Here is a 22170-nt window from a genome sequence, read left to right as displayed (position 1 = left end):
TTTCCATCTGACCATCTGCTGTAAACCAGAGGTTTTTAACCCAAGGTCACTGAATATTCTGGCCAGTGGATATAATTTTCTGCTATCCATGTGCATGTATTTTCCTGCAGGGATGATTTATTCTTCTCCTCATTCTTAAAAAGATATATTTTCTTAAAGAGCCACCGTAGGCCAGGCATGGTGGCTCACGCCTGTAATCCCAGCACTTTGGGAGGCCGAGGCGGTTAGATCACTTGAGGTCAGGAGTTCGAGACCAGTCTGGCAAACATGGTGAAACCCTATCTCTACTAAAAATACAAAAATTAGCCAGGACCATGCCTGTAATCCCAGCTACTTGGGAGGCTGAGGCAGGAGAATCGCTTAAACCCAGGAGGCAGAAGTTGCAGCGAGCCAAGGCTGCACCATTGTACTCCAGCCCGGGTGACAAGAGTGAAACTCCATCTCAAAAAAAAGGACTTGGAGAAAATAAAATATGATGTACCGATGTACCTGTAAAGGACACTTGGAGCTTGCATGGGTAGAAGTTTTCTGGGTAAATCAGTGAATGAGTGGTAAGTGAATGTGATGCCTAGAACATTACTGTATGTTAACCATAGAATTTATAAACACTGTATACTTTGGCTATACTAAATTTATTAAAAATGCCTTTCTTTCTTCAATAATAAATTAACCTTCACTTACTATAACTTTTATACTTTATAAAGTTTTAGATGTTTAAAAAACTTTTTGACTGTTTTGTAATGCCACTGCGTCCAGCTCCGATAGTGTACAGCAATGTCCTAGGCATCACATTCACTTACCTCTCACTCACTCACTTACCCAAAGAACTTCTACCCATGCAAGCTGCATTCAGTAAGTGTGTAAGTGTGTAACGACACTTAGCTTAAAACACAGACACATTGTACAGCTGTACAAAAGCATTTTCTTTCTTTGTATCCTTATTCTATAAGCTTTTATCTAATTTTCTACTTTTATTTTATATTTTACTTTTAAACATTTTGTTAAAAGCTAAGACACAAATACACATATTCGCCGAGGCCTGCACATGATCAGGATAATCAACATCACTGTCTTCCACCTCTACATCTTATCCCACTAGATGGTCTTCAGGGTCAATAACACCCATGGAGCTGTCATCTCCTGTGATAACAGTGCCTTCTTCTGGAATACCTCCTGAAGGATCTGCCCGAGGCTGTTTAACAGTTATTATTTTTTTTTAATGATAAGAAGTATGGTATAGTAAATACATAAACCAGCAAAATAGTCATTTATTATCATTATCAAGTATTGTGTATATATGTAATTGTATTATACTTTTATACAACTTGCAGTACAGTAGGTTTGTTTAAACCTACTGCATGCATCACCACGAGTAAAGCTTCTGCCTTTTCCTGGAGTTCTCTGGAGTACAAAAGGAAGTAAGAATGCCAAAGTGGTGGCAGCCCCCCAAAGGTGGCTGAAATCAGTAGACTAGCAAGGCTGCTGTGCTCTTGGCACCTGACTTTATCCCAATGCTGCATGAGTGACAGAGCCTGCCCTGCAGCAGTGCACTCCGTCTCCCATTAGTCGTCATCCCATTAGCAACGGAGGTGATGAGAGTTCATATTTACAAAGAGGCTGAGACTTACCTTCCTAAACAAGCAATAACTATTTAAACTTACATACAAATGCAGGAGGGTGAAGGGGTGAGGGCAGAGGACTTTGCAACTTTTCAGATGAAAAAACTGATGCTTCTAACATTAAAATGTGAAGGACTTACAAAGTCACCAGGCAGTTCTCTGAAATTGGAGTTACAAATAAATGTTACAGGAGTGATTAGGATCTTCTGATTCATAAGCCTGTTGGAATCACTCTGCTCTTCAGTTAAATGTGTATGTACTCTGTTAATTGAGTAATGGAGACTATTAATGCTCGACCATAATTAAAATACAGTTTTCCAAATGCTTTTGCTCAATATCACTTTACATGTTGTTTTAGTGATTTTATTTTATTAAATGATTAAGAACAAGTAAGTTACTTAATTGTATGAATAAACAGTTTAGCTTTCTAAATGCCTGCAGTGACAAAATGGGAGAATACAAAGGAAAGAGGAAATGGTGTCCCTAGTGTGCACAAGTCAGGCTGTCTGTGGGAAGACAGGGCTTCTGGAACATTGGCATGCCAAGAAGCAGAGATATTATTCAGAGATATCTGAGCTCTGATGGTGCTTTTTTTCTCCAAGAGAAAATGTGGCCTTGATGCCCTTCAATTTGGTTCAAGAACCGGATGAGCCTGATCATTATAAATATTAATTTAAATAGAAATACCCGTTTGTTTGGTGTAAGCTGAAATGGTAACATAAGTCTGAATATAAATGGAGTGTGTCGTAGCAAGAATTCAGTTTCATTCTCAACTTTGATAGGGGGCTCCTCCTCCCTGCCCAAAGATTGTCACGGAGAGCAGCAGCCTCATAGGAACCAATATGTGAGAAACAATCATACAAGGATGTGCTGAGTCTGCTGCTTCTCTGGGTTACCACTTCCTGTGGGCTCTGCAACCTGGAATGAATAAACTGGGATTTGAGGCAGGTATATGTCACCAGTTGGTAACCCAGCTGCAAGGTGCATTTATTTTATAAATGGGTGAAGTCACATTTTCAAATGCCTAGCTGTGCTAGTTCATCTTAAGCCCTGTAAATATCTTTTGGTTTTCATTGTACTTGTCCTAGACCTATGTAGTTTAGTGGAATCTAGTGTAAGTCCATTCAAAGTCATGATCAAACCGTATTTGGTAAGGCTATGAAAAACTGATAAATTAGTTTCACCAAACATGACTTGTAATTACTTGTTGTATAAGTAACTATACATACTCTTAACCCCATGAGGGTGGGGACCATGGTGCCTTGTTCCTTGGAGAATCCTCAGAACTTAGCTGTCTTATTTGTTCATTTGACTGTTAATTGACTTTTTAAAAGTAGAACCTCCCAACATATCCTTCCATGAGACTTCTGTTATAGAGATAACTAATAATCAATATGTAAATTATTGTTTTTTAGACTTGAAACTGTTACAATATGGCTCTCCTTGGACTCTTCTCTTTGCTGGTTCTGCAAAGTATGACTGTAGGGGCCACTTTCCCTGAGGAAGCCATTGCTGACTTGTCAGTGAATATGTATAATCGTCTTAGAGCCACTGGTGAAGATGAAAATATTATCTTCTCTCCATTGAGTATTGCTCTTGCAATGGGAATGATGGAACTTGGGGCCCAAGGGTCTACCCAGAAAGAAATCCGCCACTCAATGGGATATGACAGCCTGAAAAATGGTAAGAATGATCAGGTTTGATTTCTCAAGACATTTGAATTTGACCTTAACTCAGTTATGTTGTCTTCTTATTCCAGATGCAGCAATATTTACACAGGGTAAAAAATAATCTCATTGAAATGGTATGCCTAGAAGGATTAGGAAACCCAAGAAATATGTTAATTCTTGGTTCCATTTCTGGCTGAATGAATCTCAGGAAATTACATCTTTTAAAAATTATTATGATTTACATAAACTCATTGTGATTTAAAAAAGCAAACATTATTCTAGAGTTTTCAGTCTAGAAGGAGAGGCACCTATTTATCACACAAATAAATGAAAATTAACAAATATGATGAGTACTACAAAGAAAGACAGCATTAGTTGCTAAAATATCAGAAATTTTTGCTTAAAATCAGCAGTATCCTTTTTGTTTAAATAGCATCCAAGATTTTTTTTGAAGTGTTATCTTATTATAAAAATTCTATGTATTGGGGGAAATTTCTAGCCTAATGATATTTTGTAATCACTTTGACATGATGTTTGATTTCTGTTTTAATGCTCTGATATACATGTGAATTAGCACATTAAAAAGTTAAAAATTAAAACAATTTCTAATGGCTTTTCTAGTTTTAAAATTAAAAGGTCTACTGAGTAAAATGTAAAGGATGATCTTGAATTTTAAACTAGATATTTGTTTCTAATAGTATAAAGGAAGTCTAATTTAATCAAAGTAACCTAGTAATTTGAAAGAAAACATTCTCTATAGATTGTAGCAAAATAGCAATGAAATAAATAATATCAGTAGATGATATTAACTTGCAAAAAGTTAATTTGAATATCTAGAAATAGTACAAGTGTTGGACCATATCAATGTGGGGGAAAGCCTGGCACTTTTCCCCCGGGTGCCTGTTCGGTTAATCTCCCTTGCTGTGCTTTAATGCTCCTCCACTCTCCTTGACCTTTCACTGTGTTTGTTCTGCAAATAAACTTATCCTTTCTCATCTTTCAGGTGAAGAATTTTCTTTCTTGAAGGAGTTTTCTAACATGGTAACTGCTAAAGAGAGCCAGTATGTGATGAAAATTGCCAATTCCTTGTTTGTGCAAAATGGATTTCATATCAATGAGGAGTTTTTGCAAATGATGAAAAAATATTTTAATGCAGAAGTAAATCATGTGGACTTCAATCAAAATGTAGCCGTGGCCAACTACATCAATAAGTGGGTGGAGAATAACACAAACAGTATGTCACTTGGATCCTTTCTTCCTCTGGTAGCTTAGTTTTAACTGTCTTTAACTTCTGAAAGTATTTCCCCCTTGCTCGTTTTGCATTTTGAATGTTTGGGGCATTTAGTTGGATATCTAATAATAATTTTGTATAGATTATGTTCTATTTGAGAAACATTGTTATGAATGAACATTTGAGAAAGAAGTTAAATCTTTTGGCATATATAGAATTTGACAGTGATAATCTGAAATCTATACTCTCTGATTGATGGGTTTCCTCTGTAATCTTAACCACTTTATGGAATTTTGCTTGTCCTATTTAATAAATTAGTTACTAGATAGAATGGCAGTTGGCTCTCATAACAATATGATTAAAATAGAGTAAGAAAGAGTTAAAATCAGAGTTTATAGATGTTTGTTGGCTTTTGAACCAAAGAACTTCATTAGTAATTTAAAACATTTGTATATGATTCATTTTCAAAAGAGCAACTTATTTTAAGCCCCCCAAAATGGAGAGGAATTAGGATGAGATGCATTCATTCTAAATTTTATTGCTATTTTATATTTTTTAAATGTATTTAGGGTTTCCAAATGTTTCATAGTTTAGCATTTTATTTTCCAGTTTTACCAGCAAAATAATTGAAATCACAGTCCAAAAATTGAGACTAAATTAAAAGTAAATGTTTATAACTCTTCATTAAATGAAGCCATGTTTTCAAAGCTACCCAAATCATGTTAATCTTGAACTTTACATTGGAACAACAACAAAAATAACCGTGAGCAGATACTCAATATCCCTTAATCTCCAAGATGCAGGCGCCTTTTACCTTAAGAAGTGCCGTGATTAATACAATGAGAGAATACAGAGCAAATTTTTGTCTTATGTTTTTTATCTATGAGATTAAAAAAAGATTACAATAAAAGAAACTTTAATTTAGTCTTTTAATATTCAAAGAATAAATCAAGGGTGATAATCCATATGAAGTAGATTCAACTATTAAAACTGATTTGTTTTCAAACTCCTTTAGACACTTCTAGCAAACAGCAAAGACCTAATATCTTTTAAAATAGATTTGAAAAGGAATAGTTCAGATGATAAACACTAATGCATCATGATTTAAACTGGCTTTCACTCATCTGTTTTCTCCTACCCAAAAGCAATTGGTGTGTTGGCAGAATGATGTCCAGTATACACAGGGAAGAATTTGAAATTGATAACATTTAATCGTGTACATTGTTCAAGAATAAACTTAGGGCTGGGCGCGGTGGCTCATGCCTGTAATCCCAGCACTCTGGGAGGCCAAGTGGAGTGGATCACTTGAGGCTGGGAGTTCGTAACCAGCCTGGCTGACATGGTGAGACCCCATCTCTTCCAAAAATACAGAAATTAGCCAGGTGTGGTGGCTACTCTGTAATCCCTGTAATCCCAGCTATTCAGGAGACTGAGGCATGAGAATCACTTGAACCCAGGAGACAGAGTTTGCGGTGAGCAGAGATCATACCACTGCACTCCAACCTAGGTGACACAGCAAGACTGTTTGTAAAAAAAAAAAAAAAAAACCCAGAATAAACTTTGAAGCATTTATTGAGTGCTTACTCTGTGTTAAGTTTTACATGCATCGTTGCAACTAGAAAGTGATGAAGTCTAAGCTTATATTGTTCTGTAGTTTGTGTATCAAGATGCTGCTAGTATTATTTCAGGTGATATGGATGTTTTGAATCCCATTAATTGCACATATATATATATATGTGTGTGTGTGTGTCTATATATATGTGTGTGTGTGTATGTGTGTGTGTGTAGTTTGTGTGTATATAACTCTTTTCCCTTTGAAAGTAAGATACTTTTTATTTTCATTGTAAAGTTGGTGTACAGTTTCTCTGGACCACTCTATTAGATGGTAGTTTGAAAATCTTCTGGTGCCTCTTTGTCTTCCAGTTTAACGTGAATTTTTATCTATTCATTTTTTCCTAAATAGATCTGGTGAAAGATTTGGTATCCCCAAGGGATTTTGATGCTGCCACTTATCTGGCCCTCATTAATGCTGTCTATTTCAAGGGGAACTGGAAGTCACAGTTTAGGCCTGAAAATACTAGAACCTTTTCTTTCACTAAAGATGATGAAAGTGAAGTCCAAATTCCGATGATGTATCAACAAGGAGAATTTTATTATGGTAAGACATTTTTTACTTTTATTTCTGTCTTCTTGCAGTATATCAACACATTTCTAAGAAAAACATGAAGTATTCATTACTCAAACTCTTTGTCAATCTAATTTGGGCTACAATTCAATTTTTCTGGCTCCATTTTAAAACCCTCTAATTCGCTTCTGAGTAAATATTATATTCATTGATGGTTTCCAATGTATTTTCAAATTTATAAGTCAACCACACCTGCAGAGTAGCTTTATTCATCTGAAAATACCTGACATTGTGTGAGAATGTTCTGATTTACTCCAAAAACTCATTTGGTTTAGGATAGGTTTTAGTGGACCATATGTTCCATGAAGCACTTGATTTGGGCTCTGCACCACTTTTAAATTACAAACATTGTTCTCATACAGGGACTTTTTTTTAAAAAATTGATTTTAAACGTGTATATATGGCTAAACATAATTGTTTGTTTATACTTTATTGAGAGCCTATAATTTTTAATATAATTCAATATCTTTGGCATTATTTTCAAAGATGTTTTATTGGACTCTTCAGAAGTTTAGGGTATTAGTCCTTCTTGCCTACTATATTGACTTGTAATAATTTGTTAAGTCATAATCAGAAAGTTAATTTTTAGCCAAGTATATGTTAGAACTAGTAGTTTTATTCTATTTAAAAGCACAGTACAGGCCAGCTGCTGTGGCTCATGCCTGTAATCCCAATACTTTGAGAGACAGAGGCAGGAGGATTCCTTGAAGCCAGGAGTTCGGTCTCGTTTGGGCAATACAGTAAGACCCTGTCTCTACAAATTNTTTTTTTTTTTTTTTTTTTTTTTTTTTTTTATTAGCTAGGCATAATGGTACACACCTATAGCCCTAGGTACTCGGGAGGCTGATGAAGGAAGATTGCTTGAGCCCAGGAGTTCGAGGCTGCAGTAAGCTATGATCACACCACTGCGCTCCAGCCTAGGTGGCAGAGCAAGACCCTGTCTCTAAAATTATATCCATATAGGTTTTATATGTAGATAAAATGTTTTGGCCATATACATGTGTGTGTGTATAATTTGGCTAAGTTCACAGAGCACAAAGCCAATTACCTCATTTACCTAATTACCTAATTTAGAGATACCAATTTTCAGAAATATAATAGCTAAATATTATTACAATGCTTAGATTTCATTTTGACTCTGCAAACTTTGCTTTAAAACTTGTAGTTTTCGTGATAATAAAGTGCCAGGTATTAAATGGTCAAATTTTCCCTTCTTAAAAATCAGGTAAATACTGATCAATGTGCTTTACATTCAACTTGGAGCCAGGGCTTTATTTTCCCAACCAGGACTTTTCGTTGTTTCTAATGCCACACTTTAGATATATTGAATTATCTCATTTAAAAATAAAAAGCAAGTCTTGAATATGTGTTATTACAAATGTGAAATAATTCTGTGGATTCTAAAATAAAATAAATTATACAGGGCTGTGAATCTATTTGAATTTTAGGGCCTATTTTCATATAAACCTGCTTTTTATCAGGTGCATGAATTTCTTTGTATTCTATGTACTATTTGGGAAGAAACATATATAACAAATTTAAACCTTTTTATTTTTATTTTTTTAGATTATATTTCAGTAGTTTTGGGGAACAGGTGGTTTTTAGTTACATGGAAACATTTTTTAGTGGTGATTTGTGAGATTCTATTGCACCCGTACCTGAGCAGTGTACACTGTCTTTCATCCCTCACCCCCAGCTTTTTTTAAAACTTTGATATGTGTGTTGTATGGCCTTTCTTTTCTTTTTAGGGGAGTTTAGTGATGGCTCCAATGAAGCTGGTGGTATCTACCAAGTCCTAGAAATACCGTATGAAGGAGATGAAATAAGCATGATGCTGGTACTGTCCAGACAGGAAGTTCCTCTTGCTACTCTGGAGCCATTAGTCAAAGCACAGCTGGTTGAAGAATGGGCAAACTCTGTGAAGAAGCAAAAAGTAGAAGTATACTTGCCCAGGTGAGAGGTTCCTGTGTCACCCTTCCCACAGTGTGGACAATGGGCTATCAATGAAAATCTGACCTAGAAAAACTCTTGGAACTGCTTTCGAATCATAATTCTTGTGCTGCTCTCTTCTTGTTCTTGTTTTTCTCCGTCTCTTCCTTCTCCTTCTCTTTCTCCTTCTCCTTCTTCTTTGATTTTCTTCTTTTTAGTATTCTTTCACAGTCATTTCTTTCATACTCATGTGGTCCTTCCCATAAACACATGCTCACTTATTGGTTCATTCAGTGCTATTCATCAAGACCTACTTTCAGATATAATTCAATGTTCTTGGCTTGGTTTTAGAAAATTCATCTATCTATTTTCTCTGAATATCATTTGCATTGTCAGTCTTCTGTATTTTATTAATACTTAAGGTTGATTATAACTGGAGAGGAAACAATCTCTGACATTGCTAGAAGAACTGCAAGCAAGTCACTGTGCTAGGTGCTGAGATGCAACCATGAATTAGCAGGAAGATGCAACTCTGCTCAATATTCTCCCTGTGGCTAAAAGAATAAGATGCACACAATGCCTTTAATGTCCTGAATGCCTTCCCCTTCTCAACCCCATTTCTGGCCATTTGCCACATCAAGCATGTTGTAGCATGTTCTGTCCATGTCCTTGTGATTATGTCACATACATCATGCTATTTTCATGTCTCTGAGTCTCCATTTATGTTCTTGCATTGGCCTAAAATGTCCTCCTCTATTTCTTTCCCAAGATAGTGTTGCTTAGCCTTCAGGGTACACCTCTAGACCCAGTTCTCATGAACTACCTGGATCAAGTGACCCTCACTTTTGCTTCACTTATACACCTTTCTGTTATTACTTGTTACCGTCCCATAATAACATTATATTTTGTGGGGATAGTTTTCTTTCTGTAAGTTCTTCCAGGGTAGAGCCAGTTTTCTTTCCTATAAAAAGAACACAATAAGTGTTTGCAAAATGAAATTGAACTGAAAATGTTTATTCTATCCCTAAATACCTTAAAACCTAGTAGGAGAGCTAGGCCAGTAATCACATAGAACATGTTTATTAATGTACTGTGTAAATTTTAGTCTAGAAAACAAGACATATCAATATAAACAGATTAAATATATATGTAAGTGTGTATGTGAAAGTAGTTAAAACTCATTCCATATTAAGAAAATTGTTCAGGTATGATTAATTACTATGAGCATTAAGATGATAAATAAGATATTAGTATTAAAGATGAATTATTAAAAACTGGTTAACCCATTCATATTTATTCTAATGTTAGGAATTACCATTTAATAATCACATTTTATGTAAATATCAATGTTTCTAAAAACTTAGTTGATAGTTTGTTATGTAAGTGAAGGAGATCTATTTGGAACTATAGAGTTTTTGCCTGGAAAATTATGTTTTATAATATATTCATAATAAGCAATATTATGTTATGTCATAATTTATGATATACCATGTCATGTTATATATTCATAATATATAACTATATTGTACCATATATTTCTATTTTCTATATTTTATTTTATTTTATTTTAAGTTCTGGCATATATTGTGCAGAATGACAGGTTTGTACATAGGTAAACGTGTGCCGTGGTGGTTTGCTGCACCTATCAAACTCATCACCTAGGTATTAAGCCCAGCATGCATTAGCTATTTATCCTGATGCTCTCCCTCCCCACAACCCCCTGACAGGCCCCAGTGTGTGTTGTTCCCCTCCCTGTGTCCATGTGTTCTCATTGTTCAGCTCCCACTTATAAGTGAGAACATGCACTGTTTGGTTTTCTGTTTCTGTGTCAGTTTGTAGAAGATAATAGCTCCCAGCTCCATCCATGTCCCCGCAAAGGGCATGATCTCATTCCTTTTTATGGCTGCATAGTATTCCATGGTGTATATGTACAACATTTTTTTTTTTAATCTGGTCTGTTCTTGATGGGCATTTGGGTTGATTCCATGTCTTTGCTATTGTGAATAGTGCTGCAATGAACATATGTGTGCATGTATCTTTATAATAGAATGATTTATATTCCTCTGGGTATATACCCAGCAATGGGATTGCTGGGTCAAATGGTATTTCTGCTTCTAGATCTTTGAGGAGTCACCACACTGTCTTCCACAATGGTTGAACTAATTTACAGTTCCACCGACAGTGTAAAAATGTTCCTTTTTCTCCACAGCCTTGCTAGCATCTGTTGTTTCTTGACTTTTAATAATCACCATTCTGGCTGGTGTGAGATGGTATCTCACTGTGGTTTTGATTTGAATTTCTCTAATGATCAGTGATGTTGAGCTGTTTTTCATGTTTGTTGGCTGCATAAATGTCTTCTTTTGAGACGTATCTGTTCGTACCATTTGCCTACTTTTTAATGTGATTGTTTACTCCTTGTAGATTTGTTTAAGTTCCTTGTAGATTCTGGATATTAGACCTTTGTCAGATGGATAGATTGGAAAAATTTCCTCCCTTTCTGTAGGTTTTCTGTTCACTCTGATGATAGTTTCTTTTGCTGTGCAGAAGCTCTTTAATTCAATTAAATCCCATGTGTTAAGTTTTGCTTTTGTTGCAATTGCTTTTGATGTTTTTGTCATGAAATCTTTGCCTGTGTCTATGTCCTGAATGGTATTGCCTCGGTTTTATTCTAGGGTTTTTATAGTTTTCGGTTTTACATTTAAGTCTTTAATCCATCTTGAGTTAACTTTTGTATAAGGTGTAATGAAGGGGTCCAGTTTCAATTTGCTGCATATGGCTATATATGGCCACATATTTTCTTGTCTACATAAAAAAGTCAAGGTAATCATGACCCAAATCTTTTTGGCTAAGATATTTAGCATGCATAACTTTCCATGACAATACATATATGTAGAAATATTCCATTATAAGTCTATTCTTAAGGAGAGGTAATTGATGAATATCTAGCAAGAGTTTTTTTAATGTATGATAATTGACATTTATATACTAAATATGTAAGCAATATACCTTAATTCCAAAGAACAGTTTACTTTTGAACATTAATAATTAAATTTAAATTACTATGTAAATCAGGTCTAAACTTATAAAATATTTAGTCCATGTTAACCCTCATCTAGTGACCTTTCACAATTAATTTTGTATTTTTTCTTGCGTTTTATGAAGAATTCCTTTTGATAAAATGAGAAATTTAGTACAGTGTTAATGCTTCTCTATTAAATCCATGAATTAAGTGCAATGTTTCCAAATGCTCCAATTCTGTGAGGATGCAAAGTTATTTAGGAGTATTTTAACAGAATTCTAAATGAATGCTTACTGATATTATACATTCTAATTCAATCACATTCACTAGAAAATGTGGCCTCCAGGTTCTGTCCACTGAGAAATTGAATGTGGCAGCAGAAGAAAATTAAATTTTCATTTTCTAAGAGGTACTCTTCAATTATGAAATAGTTTGGCTGTCTTGCTCATATTAATGCCTGTACTAAATTAGGCACAGGTAATTATCATGTATCAATTTTTCCAGGAGTTCCATAAATTATCCCTGTACATGGCTACTGCATAGATAGGGAGGCTAAATAGCAAAATAAATAACTCTGGATTCCCCTTTTAACAGAATGGCTGTTTTCAAATACTTACATAGATTATAATAATCAATGTGAAACTCTCCACCTTCTCCATTTTACAGCATTAGGATCCACTAAATGTTTGATAATAGTACTGATTTATGTGACCCATTTTTAGCAAAGGTAAAAATGTTTTTAGTAGCTATACTGTATGTTTACTCAAGTGTCAATTTTAATGGTTTGCATAGTTTTATCCACAAAGAGATATTACTCTGAAAATGCAACTTGTATTTCTGTAATTTCACCACATTTTTGTCCTATTTGACAGGTACTTTTACTTTCTCTTTTGTTAGAATTTATACAAACAGCTTTAAAACACTGCCCTTGAAAACCAAATACTGCATTTTCTCACTTACAAGTGGGAGCTAAACATTGGGTACTCACGGACATAAAGATGGCAATGACAGACACTGAGGATGACTAGAGGAGGGAGGAAGGAAAGGGGGCAAGGGTCGAAAACTATTGGGTGCTATGCTCACTATCTGGGTGACAGGATCATTTGTATCCTAAACCTCAGCAATATGCAATATACCCATGTAACAAACCTACACATGTATCCCTTGAATCTAAAATAAAAGGTTTTCTTAACTTTTTATTTTTTTCATATTAAAATGCCTTTATATATATTTTTGAACTTTCGCTTTTTTTTATTATACTTTAAGTTCTGGGATACACGTGCAGAATGTGCAGGTTTGTTACATAGGTATACACGTGCCATGGTGGTTTGCTTCACCCATCAACCCATCATCTACATTAGGTATTTCTCCTGATGCTATCCCTCCACAAGTCCCCCACCCCCCAACAGGCCCTGGTGTGTGATGTTTCCTTCCCTGTGTCCATGAGTTCTTTTTGTTCAACTCCCACTTGTGAGTGACAACATGCGGTGTTTGGTTTTCTGTTCCTGTGTTAGTCTGCTGAAGATAATGGTTTCCAGCTTCATCCATGTCCCTGCAAAGGACGTGAACTCATCCTTTTTTATGGCTGCATAGTATTCCACGGTGTATATGTGCCACATTTTCTTTATCCAGTCTATCACAGATCACTGATAGACATTTGGGTTTTTTCTAAGTCTTTGCTATTGTGAATAGAGCTGCAATAAATGTATATGTGCTTGTGTCTTTATAGTAGAATGATTTGTATTCCTTTGGGTATATACCCAGTAATGGGATTGTTGGGTCAAATGGTATTTCTGGTTCTAGATCCTTGAGGAATTGCCACACTGTCTTACACGATAGTTGAACTAATTCACACTCCCAACAGTGTAAAAGCATTCCTATTTCTCCACATCCTCTCTAGCTTCTGTTGTTTCCTGACTTTTTAATGATCTCCATTCTAACTGGCATGAGATGGTGGTATCTCATTGTGCTTTTGATTTGCATTTCTCTAATGACCGCTGATGATGAGCTTTTTTTTTCATATGTTTGTCGGCCGCATAAATGTCTTCTTTTGAGAGTGTCTGTTCATATCCTTTGCCCACTTTTTGATGGGGTTGTTTTTTTCTTGTAAATTTGTTTAAGTTTCCTGTAGATTATTATTAAAATAATACAAATATATAAAATGCTGTCTTTAAGATGTAAAGGAAGGGTATTTGCAGGGGAGGGTCATGTAGAAGAAGAAATTGCTTTTGTATTTTAGCAATTTTTCCCCCTTAACAGTAAGTTCTACAGAAGTTAGATGCTGAATTGAAATTGTATTTTTATCCAAAATGTAAGAATCTATTCAAGAAAAGGTAAAATTGCTATACCCATTACCAAATCCAATTAAATACTACAAGATTTATATACATAGTTGCACATCTCTAAGATTAAAATAAGATTGCCAGATGCTTCCATTTATCCATGGTAGCAAAAATAGTTTGTTTCATATATCAAATATTTATGTAAAACACCCAAAAAGCACTTAAGTATAAAACCTGCTACAGCGTAAACATTATGTAATTATTACCTATTATTAATATTATTGTTATTTGTTTAGTGTACATGTTAAGTCCTGGTATTTACACTGTGTTAATCTTATAGGCAGCTTTGTAGCTTTATATAGGCCTCTCTCTAAATTGAATTTTTTAAACTTGATTCTTTTGAATTTTATCCTATTCAGTGTATATGCTTCCTTTTCAGTTTTTACTGATATAGCTTAGATATAAAAAGATTTTTCTAAAGTCAGCATCAAATACTTTAATACTTGGAAGCAGATGTACCTTGCTGTATGTAGTATCGGTCTACTCTAGCTTTGTAGGCTCAGATTTGTCATTTGTGATCAGAGTGTTGGACATCAAAGGGTGTGAAGTGGTTCTGTGTTTTGTAATCAGAAACTATCCTGATATCTTGAAATAATTGCCATTAATAAAGCATTTTAGTTTCATGTTTGTAAAGAAAACTACATAAGTTGTCTGTTTTTTTGTTGTTGTTTTGTTTTGTTTTGTTTTTTTGTTTTTGTTTTTGTTTTTTTTTTCTTTTTTGAGGCGGAGTCTCGCTCTGTCGCCCGGACTGGAGTGCAGTGGCCGGATCTCAGCTCACTGCAAGCTCCGCCTCCCGGGTTTGCGCCATTCTCCCGCCTCAGCCTCCCGAGTAGCTGGGACTACAGGCGCCCGCCACCTCGCCCAGCTAGTTTTTGTATTTTTTTAGTAGAGACGGGGTTTCACTGTGTTAGCCAGGATGGTCTCGATCTCCTGACCTCGTGATCCGCCCGTCTCGGCCTCCCAAAGTGCTGGGATTACAGGCTTGAGCCACCGCGCCCGGCCTTTGTTTTTCTTTTAGACAGAATCTCATTCTGTCACCCAGGCTGGAATGCAATGGCCCGATCTTGGCCCACTGCAACCTCCACCTCCCAGGTTCAAAAGCCATTCTCTGGCCTCAGCCTCCCAAGTAGCTGGGATTACAGGCATGTGCCACCATGCCCAGCTAATTTTTGTGTTTTTAGTAGAGATGAGTTTTCGCCATATTGGCCAGGCTGGTCTCAAACTCCTGACCTCAGGTGATCCACCTGCCTCAGCCTCCCAAAGTGATGGGATTATAGGCATGGCCTACCACATCCAGCCCTGATTTTGTTTTTTGACATGAGTGCTTTTCATTAGATTTTTCTATAAAGGGTATGATTGGGTTTTTATTCCTTATGTGTGTTGTAGTCTCCTACCTAGGATGTATTTGTTATTTTCTAACACTTGTTCTGCAGGTCTTCAAACCTCTACCCTCCATATGCCTCTTCAACTTATTCAGGTAGCAAGTTGCAAATGCATAAATTATATTGTATGCCTTTATTAAAACAGGCTTGCCCTTTGCTTTATAAAAGCAGTGTCATGGCTTTTAATTTTTATATTTCATGAAATGTAAAATATATTTCTAATGTTGTTTTATTTTTAAAAGTTGTTGTTGGAATTATAGTGATTAGTGATGCGGGGACTTTAATGTCAGAAAGACCTCCGTTCATATCCTCATTCTACCACCAATTATCTGTGTGGTTAGAGAAAGTTGCTTGTTGGCTTAGCTCTTTTAAGCTTCAGTTTAGCCTTCTGCAGCCAGGAGATAATGACACTTACCTCATAGGGTTGTTCGAGAGCATCATAGAAATTATTAAATAATATATTATTCATAAGAGGATTTGCATAGTACCTGAAACATAGTAAGCACTCAATATATGGGAGATGATAATGATTATTTATATTAATATTCGTTTATTATTGTAAGAGTAAAGAAATAATAAATAATCACTATTTTTCAATAGTTTGATTTTTTAAAAAGTCAAAGAGTGGACAACTGGAGATTATTTACTCCTTATCTTCAGTTTTGAACAAAGTCTTACAAACACCTAGATTTCATTTCATTTGCAACCTATATGGTTTGTCTTGTGCTAGATATTGCAAATATTAGAATAAATAAGACAATAGATTTGGCTAATTTACAGTTAAGGTGGCAGGGATTAATATAGCTATTTAATCAAATTACACCAATTACTACTAGAATGCAAACATACAACACCCTAACATCTATAATAATGTGACATGTTATACATAACTACAATATAATAAATGGTGTTAATGGTATCTACTCCTCATTGCATGCCTCCTGCATGCTAGCACCATCCTAAGATCTAACCTTATTTAATCCTTCCAACAATACTATGAAATAGGTATTATTATTGCCATTTTCCTGTGCCAAAACTGAGCCTCAGAAATTAAGAAACTTGCCAAAGTTCGCCTGGATCAGTCACTCATCACCACCTGACTAGCTAGTGTTTCATCACTAAAGTGTGAAACAAACTAAGCTGCTTTTAAAAAGTAAAAAGAATCCCCTACTAATATCTTCCTTCTCTTTCTTATTTTACGTGGATCAGGACAACTATAATACCACCTGGATTCATAGCCCTGCTCTGCCACTTATTAACTGTATGACCTTGGTTATACAGGTTATTTCATCTTTCTGCTACTCAATGTTTTCTATTACCCAAGAATAACCAAAATACCTGCTTCAAGGGTTGTGGTGATATTTAAATTAATATCTGTTTTATACCCCCCTCCAAGTTTCTGGCATATACTAAGCTCCACAAAAGTGTTCAAAAATAAATAATAACAATAAGCAAATGCATACACACATAAGCATTTTAAGCCATTGAATGTATTGTCTGAGATGTTCTGTGCTTTCTTACTCATTCCCTTTTTTGAGATGGATACTAAAGGACAATTCTACTTCACAATCAATACCTACTTTTGGTAGAAAACAAAATAAATGAGATTAAGTCAAAGTGCAAAATTTAGATAAAATTTAGCACTAGGTTTAGTTTGTTTGAGATGCATGTACTCATCTGTTGATCATATTTTTCCATAACTGTGAAGCTGCTAAAACTAGTTTCCACTAACCATTCCTTTTGTTTACTGCCATAATTTCCTTCTCATTTTCCTTAAAACCAGACATCCGAAATGATGCTAATGAAACTTTTGGTTGACCATCACGGACTTATCTCTGTTAAGAGAACAACCTATTGCCTAAAATTTTATATTTATAATCTGTATCAATTAGGAGGCAACATCTTAGAAAAAGTGAAGCATTTGGTTCTAACCAGTTGTTTTTACTTTTAAAATAAAAGTAATAAATGCCTTTGCTTGTTTAAAAATGTATTTGTTCAGGGATGGTGTTTTATGTATGTAGTCCTACCTACTCAGGAGGCCGAGGCAGGAAGAACGCTTTAGACCAGAATTTCGAGATCAGCCTCAGCAACAAAGCGAGACCCACATCTATACAAACAAATTAAAAATAAAAAATAAAAGCCAGTGCTGTGGTGTGCACCTGTAGTCCTAACTACTTGGAAGGCTGAGGCAGGAGAATTGATTGAGCCTGGGGCTTCGAGGCTGCAGTGAGGTGTGATCATGCCACTGCACTCTAGCCTGGGTGACAGAGTGAAACCCTGCCTCACACACACAGAAATGTGTTACTTGATGCAGGCATGCTTGGTCCATGTCTTTCCCAAGAAAGTTTGGTGATACAATTCATTAGTTTGGGGAAGAGTCCATATTAAGACCAATCTGGCTTGCTGTGGAAACTATTTTTTAAGTTAGTAGTCAGTTTATGATCACTATAATTATTTTCATTTTGTTTTACAATAATGTTTTATGTTTTCAAAATTGATACACATTTATATATAATAATTCATAAGGTCAATTAAAACCAAAATAAAGACCCATGATTCTTTTGTTTAAAAAAAACTCTTAAGTGTACTAATTTACACTCCCACCAACAGTGTAAAAAGCTTTCCTATTTCTCCACAGCCTTGCAAGCATCTGTTGTTTCCTGACGTTTTAATAATCACCATTCTGACTGACGTGAGATGGTATCTCATTGTGGTTTTTGTTTTCATTTCTCTTAACGACCAGTGATGATGAGCTTTTCTTCATGGTTTTTTTTATGTTTGTTGGCTGCATAAATGTCTTCTTTTGAGAAGTGTCTGTTCATATCCTTTGCCCACTTTTCGATGGGGTTGATTGTTTTTTCTTGTAAATTTGTTTAAGTTCCTTGTAGATTCTGAATACTAGACCTTGTCAAATGGATGGATTGCAAAAGTTTTTCCCATTCTGTAGGTTGCTTATTCACTCTGGTGACAGTTTCTTTTGCTGTCACCAGCAAAAGTGCACTCTCCATTGATTAATAGTTTTTTTGTGATGGTATCATGAGAACAGGCTTATGTTTTAGAGATCACTATAACCATAAAGATACATTTTTTAATGTAGTGCGTTTTATTTTTGCTTCCTCTGAGTTGTAGGGAGCTGAAATGCTAAATGTATTTATTGTAAAACAGAATTTGGCTCTAATTTAACCTTGTCCATGGCAATGATGGGAGTGGGAATTGCATAGTGTGGCGGAGGGTAAGGAGCATACATTGACCAGGATACTAAGAAGAGAATGAAATAACCGAGGTAAATGTATGATTAGTCATCTCCAGCTTAAAAAAAGTCAAATATATTACTACTAGGTCAAAGGATTTTGAAAGCTACTCATTTATAAGTTTTACTCAATACTGTGATATTATTCATATGGTGAATCATATGGTGATGTAATCATATGGTGATGATACTTGATCTCAAAACTCATGTATTGTACCATATATTATGGTTTTGTGTCTATATCATATATTTTCTTACATGTTTAAATTTTGTTTTGTTATGTCAATCTCTTTGATGCCTATTTTTCCATGTTCAATCAAATGCTAATTGCAGTCCAAAGCCAGTTTTAGCATAATTTACTCTCTATAAAGCAGACTTTAAATATCCACATATCTAACACTTTGTTCTTGTCCCAGGTAACAATATGCTGTAACTAAATATTTTTATTTCTATGTGTTCTCCAGGTTCACAGTGGAACAGGAAATTGATTTAAAAGATGTTTTGAAGGCTCTTGGAATAACTGAAATTTTCATCAAAGATGCAAATTTGACAGCCCTCTCTGGTAAGAAATAAACACAAAGTTTTAAAAATGTTATTCCATAAGAGCTTTATTAAATGATGATGTTAAATCCTCTATTTACTATGGAGTTCTGGAGTAAAATATAGTTACCACTTGCCAAATAAATCTAGCATGAAACATATTTAACCTCTACAAGCAAAACTATAAATACAGTCATAACATTAAGTTTATATTATCTGGTTCTTATCTTATCTTTGACAATAGATTATATTCTCTGGAAGACCTGTCTTAAACATCTTTGGATTCCTCATCCCATCTGACATAATGCCTTGTAGAATAGATAATCAATAAATGTGTTGATTGACTATCTCAATACGTCCCATTGTAGTAAATCATGTAAGAAAGAAAGAAGGGAGGATAAATGAGTGTCTGCTGTGAGAGCTAGACCAAAGATCCTTTTTAAAAGAGTAAAGAATACCCAGTAAGATGGTATAAACATGTTCTAATTCTTTAATTAAAAAAAAAAAAAAAAAAAAAACAGTGGGCTGGGCATGGTGGCTTATGCCTGTAATCCCAGTACTTTGGGAGGCCGAGGTGGGTGGATCACCTGAGGTCAGGAGTTCGAGACTAACTTGGCCATCTACTAAAAATACAAAAAATTAGCCACACATGGTGGTGGGCACCTGTAATCCTAGCTACTCAGGAGGCTGAGGCAGGAGAATTGCTTGAACCCAGGAGGCATAGGTGGCAGTGAGCCGAGATTGCACCGTTGTACTCCAGCCTGGTCAACAACAGTGAAACTCTGTCTATAATAATAATAATAATAAATAAATAAACAAACTAGTTTTAAAGAAGTAACTTCAAAGTATACCTGGCACATTGGGGTGTCTAGTAATTTATTTTAAATATCCCAAGAAAAAAATCCAGTTGAATTATTTGATTCAAATACCCTAATATTTTCAAAATAAAAAAAAAAATCACAAAATATTAGCAATGTTAAAGCATTTATAATTTGTAAAATACTCTTGGAAGTATTTTTAAGTAGCTAACTCCAAGAAATTTGCCGTCAAAAAAAGGCATCAATGAACTTAAGACTGAGTAAATAAGTTATATAATGATTATTTTTATCATTTCCTTAGAAGAGAGAAAATAAAATACAATCTGTTTTCTGATGAGATAAAGATAGATATATATTAAGATAAAAGAAACCCAACATATAAGGCCTCTTTATATGCACATTATTTAACCCAAATTTCTAAATAACACTGAGATGATAGATTCCTTAGCAGTTCTTGTGTTAAAGGAGAGAATTTAGTTTTCTTAGCCTGAAGCAGCAGCCCATAGAGAATCAAGCTGACTGAACCATAGCTTCTAAACCTGGAGTGTGAGGGCCCATAGATTGAATTCAGAGAACTGATGCCCTCCAACCCTAAAAACTGCATATAAATGTGTGCACACAATGCATGTGCGCATATACATGAAGGTGTTTGTGAGAGAGAAACAGTTTGGGGGGTCATATTAATAGCTTTCGAGAAATTCTCAATGTGTCTGTGATCAAAAAAGCCTTTGTCCTCCCAGATTTAGGATTGAGCATGTTGTTTTCTACAACAGCACTCAGCTTCTAGCAATGAGTTGATACTAATGTATTTGGTACAACTTCTACCCCTCATTCAGAGAGCTTACAGCCCTAAACACTAATATAGCTTTTCTAAATGTCTACAATATAAATGTTCCTGTCCACATAAGAGAAATGAGCTTTCCCTGAGTAAATGTTTTCATGGCTTATATCCAAACTCCTAGGACTCCGAACTCTTCAGTGGGGTTATCGAGAATGTAGGACTGATAGAGATTCAAAAAATATTGTGGTATCTGTCCCTGAGTCAGACATAAATTCATGGCTGAAGTTTAGCATAATTTAACATTGTCATTTTCTCTTCCTTAGGAATTGAGAGAATCTGTCTTACCATACTAGCCAAATTCCAACTGGATAATTACATTCTGCTTTCTTAATGTGGTTCTACTTTCAGTTTGATTAGTGATTCCTCACTGTCTCACCCAAACATCTAGGAAGTTATTTCAAACAAATAGAATATCTGCTGCCTCTCAATCCTGACAGAGTAGCACTGCAGTGGCAAATCAATTATTGTGGTCAGTGTAGCTTATAGTTTCTAACATATTTGGAAGGTTTATAAGGTAATATTTAATTGCCTTTACAGAGACAGAGACAATAGACCATAAACATGCATTATTAATACAGATGGTTTAGAGATTGGAAATAACACTAGAATCTTCCAGAGAATTAATACATTCTATATGCAAAGTATATAGAATGTATATAAAGTTTACATTCTATATAATGTATATAAATGTATAGAAAGCTTTTGTTTGATCGAAACTTCCATGAGAACTGAATCCTGTTCTGTGTCCTACTCACAGTTGTATTCCCGGTGCCTTGTAAAGAATTGACATACAGTTGACACACAGTAAATGTTCACTGAAGGGTGAAAAGGATGAGCGGAAGAAGACAAGAGGTTTACTTGGCCCCACATTACATACGATCTAAGGACTATTTGCCCCCTTAAACATAAGTAAAAAATCCCGGATTTGCTGTTCTCAAATACCACCCCATTCAGGTTTTCAGGATCACCTGATAAAAGATCTAAAGCAAACTTCCCAGTCTTTCAGTGGGAATTCGTTGATTATTACATTATTAATTTCCAGAGTGTAAGCAGCTCCAGTATGCCATCCACCCTAACGAATATATCCTTACATTCCCCATGGCATGCACACACACGTTAATTTATGAATCATTCATTCAAAAATTACTGTTTTAATTATAAAACTTGCCTCCTTGTTTCCTCTAAATTCAGTAGCATTTATCTCTTCATCATTTATTTGAGCACCATATGCTCTGCTTTGTAAGGTTGGTATCATTTTCATATGTCTAGTTTTTTCCTCTCCAAATAACATCATAACCTTGATGATTACTGTCTGTAACTCTTCATAACCCCCATAAATACCTA

At 35.2% G+C, this 22170-nt stretch overlaps 1 protein-coding gene across 2 annotated transcripts in view; it reads left to right on the top strand.

Annotated features, from left to right (window-relative positions):
- SERPINI1 (serpin family I member 1) overlaps window positions 1–22170 on the top strand; it is an 89590-nt gene that overhangs the window by 52335 nt on the left and 15085 nt on the right. For both annotated transcript variants that reach the window (XM_017847441.1, XM_017847440.1), the window contains exons 2-6: window positions 3035–3302; window positions 4293–4523; window positions 6484–6678; window positions 8454–8658; window positions 19092–19189. In XM_017847441.1, the coding sequence (XP_017702930.1) occupies window positions 3053–3302; window positions 4293–4523; window positions 6484–6678; window positions 8454–8658; window positions 19092–19189 (979 nt within the window). In that variant the 5' untranslated portion in view covers window positions 3035–3052. The remainder of the gene's footprint in view (window positions 1–3034; window positions 3303–4292; window positions 4524–6483; window positions 6679–8453; window positions 8659–19091; window positions 19190–22170) is intronic.

The sequence above is a fragment of the Rhinopithecus bieti genome, unplaced genomic scaffold (assembly GCF_001698545.2).
Source record: "Rhinopithecus bieti isolate Rb0 unplaced genomic scaffold, ASM169854v2 scaffold_30204, whole genome shotgun sequence".
Taxonomy (NCBI): domain Eukaryota; kingdom Metazoa; phylum Chordata; class Mammalia; order Primates; family Cercopithecidae; genus Rhinopithecus; species Rhinopithecus bieti.
The sequence above is the reverse complement of the archived record's forward strand: the minus strand, read 5'-3'. Positions and strand labels throughout refer to the sequence as shown.